This window comes from Hyperolius riggenbachi, chromosome 3, assembly GCF_040937935.1.
Source record: "Hyperolius riggenbachi isolate aHypRig1 chromosome 3, aHypRig1.pri, whole genome shotgun sequence".
Taxonomy (NCBI): Eukaryota; Metazoa; Chordata; class Amphibia; order Anura; family Hyperoliidae; genus Hyperolius; species Hyperolius riggenbachi.
Genome location: NC_090648.1, coordinates 282,483,634 through 282,497,420, shown reverse-complemented (window position 1 = coordinate 282,497,420; position 13,787 = coordinate 282,483,634). Strand labels below are relative to the sequence as shown.

Here is a 13,787-nt window from a genome sequence, read left to right as displayed (position 1 = left end):
TTTTTTTTCAAAAAAAAGACATGAATTGTCAAAAAAATTATTTTTTTTTACTTTCTGTGCTGACATTTTTCAAATAAAGTAAAATTTCTGTATACATGCAGCACGAAAAATGTGGACAAACCTGTTTTTGATTAAAAAAAACCCATTCAGCCTATATTTATTAGTTTGGGTAAAAGTTATAGCGTTTACAAACTATGGTGCCAAAAGTGAATTTTCCCATTTTGAAGCATCTCTGACTTTTCTGACCACCTGTCATGTTTCATGAGGTGCTAAAATTCCAGGATGTTATAAATACCCCCCTAATGACCCCATTTTGGAAAGAAGACATCCCAAAGTATTCATTGAGAGGCATGGTGAGTTCATAGAAATTTTTTTTTTTGTCACAATTTAGCGGAAAATGACACTTTGGCCTAGTGCGCACCGAGCGGTTTTTGGAGCGATCCGCCGGCCGCATCCGCCTGTAAAAACGCTACAGTGGAAACAGGCCCATCCACTTGCATTACATGTGCGAATCCGCATTCGTCGCGATAGTGGAAACGAGCCCTTAGGATTTCACAGGTCATTTTGTGACATTTGTCACAACTCGTCATACACCTAACAGAATACCTTGGGGTGTCTTCTTTCTAAAATGGGGTCACTTGTGGGGTTCCTATACTGCCCTGGCATTTTAGGGGCCCTAAACCGTGAGGAGTAGTCTTAAACCCAAATGTCTCAAAATGACCTGTGAAATCCTAAAGGTGCTCATTGGACTTTGGGCTCCTTAGCGCAGTTAGGCTGCAAAAAAGTACCACACATGTGGTACTGCCGTGCTCAGAAGAGGTAGTATAATGTGTTTTGTGGTGTATTTTTACATATACCCATGCTGGGTGGGAGAAATATCTCTGTAAATGCCAAATTTTAGATTTTTTTTTTTTTTTTTTTTTTTTTTTTTTTTACACACAATTGATCAATTACAGAGAGATTTTTCCCACCCAGCATCGGTATGTGTAAAAATACATTATACTACTTCTCCTGAGTACAGCGATACGGCATGTGTGACACTTTTTTTTGCAGCCTAGGTGCGCTAAGGGGTCCAAGGTCATTCACAGGTCATTTTGAGGCATTTGTTTTATAGACTACTCCTCACGGTTTAGGGCCCCTAAAATGCCAGGGCAGTATAGGAACCCCACTTTAGAAAGAAGACACACCAAGGTATTCCATTAGGTGTATGGTTAGTTCATAGAAGATTTTATATTTTGTCACAAGTTAGTGAAAAATGAAACTTTGGGAAAAAAACAAAATCAATTTCCGCTAACTTTTGCCAAAAAATAAAATCTTCTATGAACTCTTTGTACACCTAACAGAATACCTTGGGGTGTCTTTTCTAAAAAGGGGTCACTTGTGGAGTTCCTATACTGCCCTGGCATTTTACGGGCCCAAAACCGTGAGTAGTCTGGAAACCAAATGTCTCAATATGACTGTTCAGGGGTATAAGCATCTGCAAATTTTGATGACAGGTGGTCTATGAGGGGGCGAATTTTGTGGAACCGGTCATAAGCAGGGTAGCCTCTTACATGACAGGTTGTATTGGGCCTGATCTGATGGATAGGAGTGCTAGGGGGGTGACAGGAGGTGATTGATGGGTGTCTCAGGGGGTGGTTAGAGGGGAAAATAGATGCAATCAATGCACTGGGAAGGTGATCGGAAGGGGGTCTGAGGGTTTGGCCGAGTGATCAGGAGCACACACGGGGCAAATTAGGGCCTTATTTAATGGGTAGGTGTGCTAGGTGGTGATTGATGGGTGTCTCAAGGTGTGATTAGTGTGTGTGTGTGGGGGGGGGGGAATAGATGCAAGCAATGCACTGGCGAGGTGATCAGGGCTGGGGTCTGAGGGCGTTCTGAGGGTGGGTGATTGGGTGCCCTAGGGGCAGATAGGGGTCTAATCTGATGGGTAGCAGTGACAGGGGGTGATTGATGGGTAATTAGTGGGTGTTTAGAGGAGAGAACAGATGTAAACAATGCACTTGGGAGGTGATCTGATGGCGGGTCTGCAGGAGATCTCATGGTGTGGGTGATCAGATTGCCCGCAAGGGGCAGGTTAGGGGCTGATTGATGGGTGGCAGTGACAGGGGGTGATTGATGGGTGGCAGTGACAGGGTGTGATTGATGGGTGATTGATAGGTGATTGACAGGTGATCAGTGGGTTATTACAGGGAAGAACAGATGTAACTAATGCACTGGCGAATTGATAAGGGGGGGTCTGAGGGCAATCTGAGCGTGTGGGCGGGTGATTGGGTGCCCGCAAGGGGCAGATTAGGGTCTTATCTGATGGGTAACAGTGACAGGTGGTGATAGGGGGTGAATGGTGTTTAGGGTAGAGAACAGATGTAAACAGTGCACTTGAGAGGTGATCTGATGTCGGTTCTGCAGGCGATCTGATGGTGTGGGTGGGTGATCAGATTGCCCGCAAGGGGCAGGTTAGGGGGCCGATTGATGGGTGGCAGTGACAGGGGGTGATTGATGAGCGATTGGCAGGTGATCAGGGGGGGATAGATGCATAGAGTACATGGGAAGGGGGGGTCTGGGGAGAATCTGAGGGGTGGGGGGTGATCAGGAGTCCCCAGGGCGCAGTTTAGGGACAAAAAAAAAAAAATAGCGTTGATAGTGACAGGGAGTGATTGATGGGTGATTAGGGGGGTGATTGGGTGCGAACAGTGGTCTGGGGGGTGGGCAGGGGGGGCTGTGGGCGATCAGGGGGCAGATCAGTGTGTTTGGGTGCACACTAGGGTGGCTGCAGCCTGCCCTGGTGGTCCCTCGAACACTGGGACCACCAGGGCAGGAGGCAGCCTGTATAATACACTTTGTAAACATTACAAAGCGTATTATACGCTTCCTATGCGGCGATAGTCAGGTTAACAACCCGCCGGCGCTTCTGATTGGCCGGCGGGTTGATCACGCGGGTGGGCGGAGGCGCACGCATCCCAGCACGCGATCCCCGGCAACACAGTGTCTCAGGACCCGACGCCAACGTGCGTTATGTGGTCCTGGGACTGCCACTTTGCCGCCGCCAATGTGCAGTGGGCGGTCGGCAAGTGGTTAATACATGTTTTTATGAGATGTGAGCTGCCGGTCTATCACCTTTGAATATTTAATACCTCAGATCCATAGGATCTAATAGCCTGACCACCCCCAGAGTCCAACTAAAAACCGTTGGAGCCAGAACCTTGTGTCATGCTGTCCCTACCATTTGGAACACCTTGCCAAACCCAATTACGACAGCTCCAACCCTGAAGGTGATTAATCAAAACTGAAAAGCCACTCGTTTACTCTGGCATTTATGATCACACAACTTCTTCCCCTGTAGCAAAAACGCAACTACATACTAATCTAAGACAAGCTTATGCACTTTGGGTTCTATGGAAGAAAAGTGCTTTATAGAGGTTTTGTTGTAGTCATATCCTTTGGATCCTGTATCAGATCCCAGAACAGTACTGGATATTCCAGTCAAAGTAAAAAGGAAAATGCACGCAAATGCAAACACCCCTATAAAAGGTCCACAAAATGCCTTGTACCTAGGCTGGAGGTGGAACGGTTCACCTCAGACACATGCTAATCCAATGTTCTGCTAAATCATGCACAGGTAGAGAAGTTATGCCATTCCTATTTATCTTTGCATTTTAAATACACCAAATTTGACTCCTTTTCAGCTATGCAAAGCAACAGACATTTTAAATGAAAGAACTTGGAACGGATATGTTGACTTCCAGCCCAGGTAAGAAAGGGCCATTGAGAACCTCTATATAGGCATTTTGGGCCAACCTGTGGGTGTCAGCTTCAAGAAAAGGTTTCAATTTCAATGAATTAAAATTCACATTATCCTTTACTTCCCCTCAGACAAACTCATATGTATGTGCTCGGCTATGCTGGTATTACTGTATGAAAGCAATCATTATTACAGTTTAGCTTGAAATCATAGTCTTGAACAGAAGATATAAGAGGGATTGATAAAGATAAAGCAGTTATGATTGTGATGAGAACATTTGCCATAGACAGAAGACTTGAGACTTACTAGGATGTGCCACACTTTCCAGAGGAGAGCGAACTGAAATAGAATATACAAGACATGTTTCAATACAGGCCTATACGAATATGAATAGGATCTCCTGCCCACATGAAGTCACACAAATATTTTTCAATCACAGACATTATCTCCAGACTGGTTAGAAAGAAATGCAATCGGTTTAACTGGTATGATATTTCATATTTGTACTATTGTTCCCTTATACAACAACATTCCTTGACAGCACCAAAACTAAGGTAAACATATAGATTTATCTGAGACAATATTACATTGTTTTGTGGTGTAGCCCCAACCATATGAAGCACATATAAAGTATAACAATCAGTTTCAAGCACCACAAACATTTGTGCAAACACATTTTTATGCGATTTTAAGCCATGACAGATTAAAAATGTATTATTCAGACAATCACCGGCTCAGAATGAAAATGCAAATTAGCTGCCGACTACATCAGTTGTAGGTATACTTGTAACCAAAGTGTGATTCACTGCATCCAAAACATTACAATCACAGCTCAAAAAATGTCATCTTCTAAAAGAAAACAAAAAAAAAGGTCAGCCTCCATAGACCTCTGAGTATAAGTTCAAGTACTCTAAGGCCTAGAACCCACTAGAGCATTTTTTGAGCATTTATCGCTTTCAAATCACTAGCGATTTCCCTAAATGCTCTGCCAATGTAAATGGATGGGACAGATTCCACTAGAGCGATTGCAATTAAGGAAATAGCAATCGCAGTACTTGCAGCATTTTGGGAGCATTCCCATTCTAATGAATTGTATAGGAGCAGGGAAGTCGCTCCCAAAGTGCTATGGCAATTGCGCTTTTTTAGTGGGTTCCAGGCCTAAAGTGGTCTTCTGCATTCTTTGCGCTGACCCACAAACCTGCAAGTGCCATATTAATCCATGCCTTGCACTGAGGAGAACCAACAAGAGTAGTATGCATATTAGACAAGTATGTCTCTTGAGTGCAGTGCCTATTGCCTATTCATTTTACAGTGGTTCTGGATGAGTGTCTGGCTTTTAGGGACATAAAGGAATAATTTGCATATTCAGCAGTGTGCATCATGGGAGATCTTTCTTGGTCACTTAAAGCTGAATAATTGCAAATAACTTAGGTTTTAAGATTTACATTAAACTTGCAAGACCCATGCAGCCAGTAGAATCCAAGAGGATGCAGGATGCCAGGTTGGCACATTTGTTAGGAAGTCCATAAAAATTAAAGTGGACCCAAACTAAAAATACAAGATTTCAGAAATAAAATCTATTTTCTAAATTATAATAGCAGCCTTTTTTCAGCTGCATGATGAAAAATATAAAATATTTTACATTTATTGGAGAAACCCCTCCCTTCCTTTCATATTGCCGGAAAATAATCCGGCAAACTGGTGGAGTAGATGGTGGCCAGCAAAGGAGGAATTGCTAATGGCTGCCACCTGTATAACCCTAGTTATGCAAAGAGGAGGGTGAAAAGCATGCACTGAAATGCTCATAGGTTTGAAGGCGTGTTTATTTATATTTGGATGTGTCAGAGTGGTGCAACTAAATATTTTGAATTAAAAAAAAATGTTTGGTTTGGGTCCGCTTTAAGGTCCAGCACAATGGTGAGGCAAGCAGTGTTTTCATCAGCAGTAATGACAACCTACTGTTTTCAAAAGTCCTTTAGGGCTTGTTTCCACTGTAGCGGTGCGGAATCGCCTGGATTCCACCGCTGAAGAAATCGCATGCGGCTGCGTTTCCGCATGCAGATTTACCCGCGATTTCGCATGGCAAGGAGCCATGCGAATTTAACCATGTCACTGCCTGTGTTAAGTTCCATTGGCTTTCATGCGAAATCGCGGGGAAATCCGCATGACAAAGCTGCATGCGATTTCCCTATTGAATACATTAGCGGCGATTCGCCCGCATTCCTGCCGCACACAAATCTGCACGACCCTGTCGTGCAGATTTTCCCCGCACCGAAAAACGCCGCCGCCGCACACGTGGAAACAGCCCCATCCACTAACATTAAGTATGCGAATCCGCATGCAGTGCCCGCATGCGGATTCGCTATAGTGGAAACGAGCCCTTAAAAAGACACAAAAATTCACATCATGCAGGAAGTGCCAAGCAAGTTTGTAAAACTGGATTCCAGAACCTGCCCAAAAATAAAATCTGTTGTAGGCGGTGAAGCGTTTTAATAGTACGATGCGGTTTTAAAATCTGACAAGCGTCACACGAAAGGAAAGATTAATTTGTGTGCATAGTTGCTCTGCAAGGTTTGGTCTGTATGGGTTTGCTTTACACCATTTACAGACTATGCAGATGATAGTTTGCAAAACTAAAACATTCTGGTCAGCGTGATGTAAATAATTTCAGCTTACCTGCAGATTTCATGCAACTTGCAAGTGGGCCAAGTAAATAAACCTTCCCTCAATTTTGATTGGCCTGGCATGCAATTTCCATTAAATTTTCAAGAAAGATAGGATTTTTAGCATCTGGTTGGCCATCTATTCTACATAAATCTTTACCTCATTCAGTGAAGCAGTGCTGAGTAGTGATGCTGGCTATGAGTAGCTACAAGTATTTTGCCGATGCGTTCTGCTGTCCGCATAACACCACTACTTCCTCCTTCCTGGCTTGAAGGAGAAAGCAGTGGAGTTATGTGGATCACAAGTGGAACACATCAGCTATAGTTGGCAGCAAAAAAAAGTAACCCCCCCCTGCCACTGGCAGTGCTATCCATGTAAGTTTCGATTAAGAGTAGCTAAGCTAACATCACCACCGCTGAGAACAATGGTGGTGTGCACGCTTTAGGACTGAATAAGGGTCCATTCATACTGCCACTGGTCCCGAGTGAGAACATAGTTCAGCACTGCAGACCTCAGGAGCAGGGCTGTGGAGTCAGAGTCGTGGAGTCGGAGCAATTTTGGGTGCCTGGAGTTGGGAAAAAATGCACCGACTCAGACTCCTAATGAATTTAAACTGTAATTAAAATAGAAAATGATAAAATGTTCTATTTCTCAAATAGTCATCATAAATAATTTATATACACAGTAATAGCTGTGCTTAGTCCACAAAAATGAAATAAACCAATCAAAATGAGTTACTTGTGCAGCTACAATAAAGCAGTCCCCATATTTTTAAAGTTAGTAATACATATCTGATTGTGACTGTACAGTATATGTATGATGTGTACACAGGATTCTCTTATATATACACTAAATAACCTCCATGCTGTAAGAATAAAGCCTGATGTGTAGCTGTGTCACTAATAGAGATGGTCAATCAGATGGAAATAATGCGTTGATGCTTATTTATGCAAAATGTATGCACTCTCTTTGCTCATGAAATCAAATAATTTAATAGGTTGCTAAAATTTAGTTTGGCGACTACGAATTAACCACTTTACCCCCACGCGTACGGATTTCTCCGCCCCTTTTTCCATCCTTTCACCCCCAGGGACGGAGAAATCCGTACTCTGCGCACTCCCGCCGCTGTCCGCGCTCCCGCTCATAAACACGCCGCCCGCCGCTAGTAAACACGCCGCCGCCCGCTCGCCCAGAGATCAACGAACGGGAAAATCCATTCCCGTTCGTTGATCTAAGCCCCGCAATGATCTGCTGCCGCTCGGCTGAGCAGCGCGATCATTGTGAGCAATAACAAAGTCCCAGCCTCTTTCTACTTCCTGCAAGCGTCCGGAAGGTAAAATTGGTAATGTTGCCATCTTGTGGCCAAATAGTAAAACTACACCCTAACCATTTTTTACACACAAATAAACTTGTTTTACACAAAAAAATTAACTCCTTACCTCCCACACTCCCCAATTTTTTTTTTTTGTAATAAAAAAAAAAAAAAAATGTACAATTTAAAAAAAATACATAAATAGTAACCTTAGGGACTGAACTTTTTAAATATTTATGTCAAGAGGGTATAACACTGTTACTTTATAAACTACGGGCTTGTAATTAGGGATGGACGCAAAACTGAAAAAAATGCACCTTTATTTCCAACTAAAATATTGGCGGCAAACATTGTGATAGGGACATAATTTAAACGGTTTTATAACCGGGATAAATAGGCATATACATTTAATGGGTTTTAATTACAGTAGCATGCATTATTTAAAAACTATAAAGGCCGAAAACTGAAAAATAATTTTTTTTCCCACATTTTTTCCTATTTTCCCATTAAAACACATTTAGAATAAAATTATTCTTGGCATAATGTCCCACCTAAAGAAAGCCTAATTGGTGGCGAAAAAAACAAGATATAGTTCATTTCATTGCGATAAGTAATGATAAAATTATAGACGAATGAATGGAAGGAGCGCTGAAAGGTGAAAATTGCTCTGGTGGTCAGGGGGTAAAACCCCTCAGTTGGGAAGTGGTTAAAGGGTACCTGAGATGGAGGAAAAGAAAAGTTTTATACATATCTTGGGCTTCCTCCAGCCCCCTTCAGGCTAATCAGCACTTCGCTGTCCTCCTCTGCCACCTGGATCTTCTGCTATGAGTCCTGGTAATTCAGCCAGTCAGCGCAGTCCGGCCACATTCCGCTCCCACAACCAGGAACATTCTGCATTCGGCGGAGGGGTGTGTGCATTCGGCGGCGGAGTGTGTGCATGCGCACTACACCAGACTGGCTCAAGTACCTGGGACTCATAGCAGAAGACTAGGTGGCTGAGGAGGACAGCGAGGGACCGATTAGCTTTAAGGGGGCTGGAGGAAGCCCCAGGTATGTATAAAACTTGAATTTCATCTGTCTCAGGTGTACTTTGTTACACAGTAGTCCTATACTCTACATATGCACTCTCCACAGAGATGCAGGGAATCCACTGAGAATGTTGTGCACAATGAACACAGAGGTGTTGTCTATCACCCATAAACCTAATTCAGATTGTGCATGAAGAATGTGTAATAGAGGAAGAATCGCCTGATTGCCCTGCAGAGTACCTGCACATCATTCTTACATGTACCCACAGTTACATTGCCTAGGGCCTGATAGATGTTCTTTGTTCCTGCCTGTACCTTTTACAAGTATTCTTACCAAGGACTAGTTTTAGTCTATGACTAAAGAGAATAAATATGGCAGTCTACGTATCCTCACTTCAGTTGTCTTTTAAAATTCCTAAGCGTTGCCAGTTAAGAGACGGATTTCATGTTATAGTTTCAATCAACAAGATTTTAATATGCAAATTAGAGGAGTCGGAGTGGCAGCACTAGCTATGGGGAGATTAGAATAGTAACTACATTTACTTCTCTCTAAAAAAAGGGAAGGAGGTGGTTTCGATGGCCCATGTGTTGTGGCTTTACTGTATGGAGAAGAAGAGGGGGGGGGGGGGGGGGGGGGTGAGGAGGAGAACACATTTTTTACTGGGGGGCCCATGGATTGTAAATGTGCCCCTAAAATCTTATTAAAATGTAAACTACATCGTTTGGAATGAAAGACACAGTAATTAACTTACCTAAAAGTTTTCCTAAACTGGAATCCATTTTTATGTCCAACACTTGAGAAATCACATAAAACGTGAGTAAAAAAGCCGCTATCGCCACAACAAACTTTATAGCACCTAAAGGCAATGAAAATATGTTACAAAATGGCATTCCAGTTACTTTACCTACAAGGGGCAAAAATATATATAAATAAATGCAGTGAAAAGCATTTTCTACACACAATTATCCTGTCAGTGATAAGGACACCTATAACACGTGGACTTTCAAGAAGACAAGTAGCAAAACCCTGCTGACAAGGTTTTAGTGCTGAAAAGTTCAAATTGGCATTACTTTGGTTTGTTCTGCAACTGAATGAAGCAGCTTTTACATCACATAGTCATGACTGCTGCTTAGAATCCAATCTAAAAAAATTAAGCCATTAAAACTGAAAATAAAAATAGGAGACTCTGTTCTATGTAACAATTTTTGATACTGTCCTATGCACCCACTTATGAGAACTTCCATTGCGTGTGGTCCAGACAGAAAGTGGGAAAAGTGGGAAAGTGGCATTGTTAACAAGGAAATAAATATGGCAGCTTCCATATCCCTCTCAGCTTGGGTTCCCTTTAAAGACTGTAACCATTTACAAAATGAAAAAAAAAAAAAAGTTTACAGGTGGAACGAATACAATTGCTTAAAGGGAACCTAAACTGAGAGGGCTATGGATGTTTCCTTTTAAACAATACCAGTTGCCTGGCAGTCCTGCTGATCTATGTGGCCTCAGTAGTGTTTGAATCACATACCTGAAACAAGCAGGCAGCAATCCAGTCTGACTTCAGTCACAGAACCTTATCTGCATGCTTGTTCAGGGGCTGTGGCTAAAAGTATTAGAGACACAGGATCAGCAGGAGATCCAGTAAACTGGTATTATTTTAACAGGAAACATCCATATCCTTCTCAGTTTAGGTTCCCTTTAAAGCAAATGGGACTTGGGTCTTAAAAAAAAAAAAAAGATCCTTACCTAAGGAAAGGAAAGGCTCTGGGTCCTAATGAGCCTCCCCTCCCCTCTCCCGGTGCCCTTGGTGCAGCGCTGGCTCCCCAGTTTAAATCTCCCGCCACGGGGGACTTCGGAAGTATTCAGGAGCTGAGTCCTCCCGAAGACAGGCGGCTCCATACTGCGCACGCAGGATTCCAAAGAGTTTCTGAAGTCACCTTCGCCAGCGGGAGTGCACCGGGAGTGGAGAGGGGAGGCTCATTTAGGACCCAGAGCCTTCCCTTCGGTAGGTATCTGGCTTTTTTTTTTAAGGACCAGTTCCCATTTACTTTAAGCTATTATGCTTTTGTGTAGTTAAGCACTGATATATGCTGTTCCACTAGATTCCAGTAGGGAGTGCTGTTATACAAAAAATTGCTTCACTTTCAGCCAAGGTCTGCAACATATACAAAGAAACATGGAAAAAGTGGAGAAACATTTGCAGTATATAATAAATGTAATCAAATGCTTAGAGAATAGAGAGGGAAAAAATGGCAGGTCACAGTGAACATGTATTAGTAAATGTCTATTCTGATCATTTGAATCAGAACAAAAATATACAGCAGCAGGTAGAGGAGTGTTGGTAAGAATTTATACCTATAACAACCTCTAAATCTATAGAAAAAATAGATTAAAAAAATTATGATTTGTTCTTGACACGCCTTACATTATAAAAACGTAAGTGTTAGAGGTAACTGGTTTCGGTACGTCAAAGTTACCAGTGCCGACTCCTGGTTACACTGGTACGGTGGCAAGTACAAAACAAAAACTTCACAGTTTACTGTTGTATAATGAATATAGGATGATTCCACAGGATTTTGTAAATGTAATGTTGCAAACACTTGATTACTACAGCAATAAAGCAAAAACACCTTTCAAGTTAAGGAGCAGCTCCAAACACCCATTTGAAATCCAGTACTGTATTTCATATTTTCCTAATAACATTTCTAAGTCTGCTAAGTGTTAAAAAGATGATTGAACCCAAGAGTTGGACATTTTGTGATGCACCATCATTCAGAGCCAGAAGAAGTGACCGCGTACGATATTAACCTGTGCAGAGACCGGAAAAAAAGGCATGGTCCAGACTTCCATTACATAGCTACAATACATGGAGGTCTAGGAATGGGAAGACACAGCTTACAGCAGTTATACGACCTTCAATATGGACTCAATTTATAACATGCTAGTAAAGAATTTTATTTTAGGATGAAATTAGAAAAAAAAGCAGTGGGTATAAGCTCTGATAGTCTTATTTCTATGCCACAAACAGTGTTCTGTGCAGTAAATATTCAAAACAGAAAGCAGGGAGCTGTACACCAGAACTCCAATACACCACCAGCTTTGATGGAGGGGACCGTATAGCACTAAATCACAAACTGTTATTGCTCTGTGGCAAGCTGCTCAAGAAGGTTCCATTGGCAGGCCGGTAGGTTGGGTGCCAGTGCTGAAATCAACAGGACAGAGACGAGTAAGGTTTAGGGTTGGTTGAGAGACAAGGAGGATGGTTGGGGAAAGGTAGAGGAGGTTTTGCTTCAGTTAGGGTTACTGCATTAACATAAGGAGTCAGTAATGGTTATGTAAAAAGAATCAGGAAGGGTTTTATTTTTCCTAGCAAGAGTGCTTTCATTAATGCGTACCTGAACGGACATTTGAGATAACGAGATAAACATGGGTACATATAGTACTAATAAACTTGTCTAAGGTCTCTTTCAATTTATTTTGCACTACAAGGGTTAAAAAAAACACGTATGCTTTTATCTAAGTAAATAATGCACTTAAACAGCATTGAAATTCAGTGTGGGCTCTCCTAAAAATGTAAAAGGAAAGCCAAACACTTCCATTTGGCTGAGAAAATACTGCCGATAAGACAGCAATGTAATGTTGAAACCGCTATTTATTTTGCTTTGCAGCTCAGTGAAGTAGATTTTACATCATATTGTCAAGACTGCTGTTTAGACTAGTTTTAGAAATTTAGCCCTTAAACTGAAAAAAATAAATAAAATAAATAAATTATATGAAGCCTCAAGAAATGTTCTATTTACCATTAATAGTACATATACAATAACATTCTCACACGTTTATTTTCGCTTCAGGTTTGCTTTAAAGGAATCATCAGCCATAAAAAGCTGCCTCTTGATCTACTTACCTGGGGCTTCCTCCAGCCCCTTGCAGCCGACATGTTCAACGCCGCTCCTCCGCTTGCAGTCCCCGCCGGTCCGGGATCCTCTAATCTGCCTGCGCAAGCACCGGCGTCAATCAAGCCCACGTTGTTTGCCTGTGCAGTACACCGCCGACAATGTGGGCTTGATTGACAGCGGCTCTCAAGCAGGAGCAGTAAGGATGACCTCTGCACCGGCGGGGACCCCGGGCTGGCGGCTGCAAGTGGAGTTGTGACGTGGGACATGTCGGCTGCAAGAGGCTGGAGGAAGCCCTGGGTATGTAGATGGGGGGGTGTTATGAGCTCAGAAATTCCCTTTAAGAATCCCTTTAAGCATGTTTAAAGGAATACTATCGATTCACATATTTTTTTCAATTGACACAGGAATTGTTTGGGAAGTGGTGCTAAGTACTGGTGTATACATTTTAGTAGCAACTTCATTTTTTACTGTTATCAATATACATTCAAACTTTACTGACGCCAAAACTGACGGCTGACTGAGCCATGAGGAGAGGGGAAATTCCCTCACACTTGATCAGTTAACTCTATGTGTAGCTCTGTGTGTGACAGAGAGAGAGAGCTCCCAACAGCTGCAGCTCCTGTGTCCTGTGTTTCTGACTGAAGTGTCTGTAGAGAGCAGAGGAAATGTAACTAATTGTCACAGCTTTTTCATACTGTTTTTGCTTTCAGAGTTTGATATGTTTGATATTGGCTTTCTGTAGTCTGCTTCAATGCACAGCCAGAGTTGCATATCAGACACCCCTTCTGCAATTGATTTGTCCCAATATAGCTAAATCCTACCCTCAATAAATTACAGCTTTTGCCTCTGATATTTAACATGAAAAGTAGGAAAAGGTTTACACAGCTACTTAGACATTATTTGTACTTTGTCATTTTAGAACACTTGGGTATCGATAGTATTCCTTTAAATACAAGTGCTGTACACTTAACACTTTAAAGTGTCCCTGAACTCAGGGACACTTTTGCAAACTAAAGCTACAGGTGAGTTTGTCTCACAAAAACAATTACACACATTCTGTTTGTATATTTCCAGTGGTTTTCAGCAAATAATTACTATTTTCACTGTTAGCCTCTATAGTGAACAGCTATGAAAGTAAAAGTGCTGACTG

The 13,787-nt window shown here is 42.2% G+C and overlaps 1 protein-coding gene across 4 annotated transcripts in view; it reads right to left on the bottom strand.

Annotated features, from left to right (window-relative positions):
- FAM3C (FAM3 metabolism regulating signaling molecule C) overlaps positions 1–13,787 on the bottom strand; it is a 97,475-nt gene that overhangs the window by 22,719 nt on the left and 60,969 nt on the right. For all 4 annotated transcript variants that reach the window (XM_068276403.1, XM_068276404.1, XM_068276405.1 and 1 more), the window contains 2 exons: positions 9,499–9,603; positions 4,049–4,081 (listed from right to left, as the gene is read on the bottom strand). In XM_068276403.1, the coding sequence (XP_068132504.1) occupies positions 4,049–4,081; positions 9,499–9,603 (138 nt within the window). The remainder of the gene's footprint in view (positions 1–4,048; positions 4,082–9,498; positions 9,604–13,787) is intronic.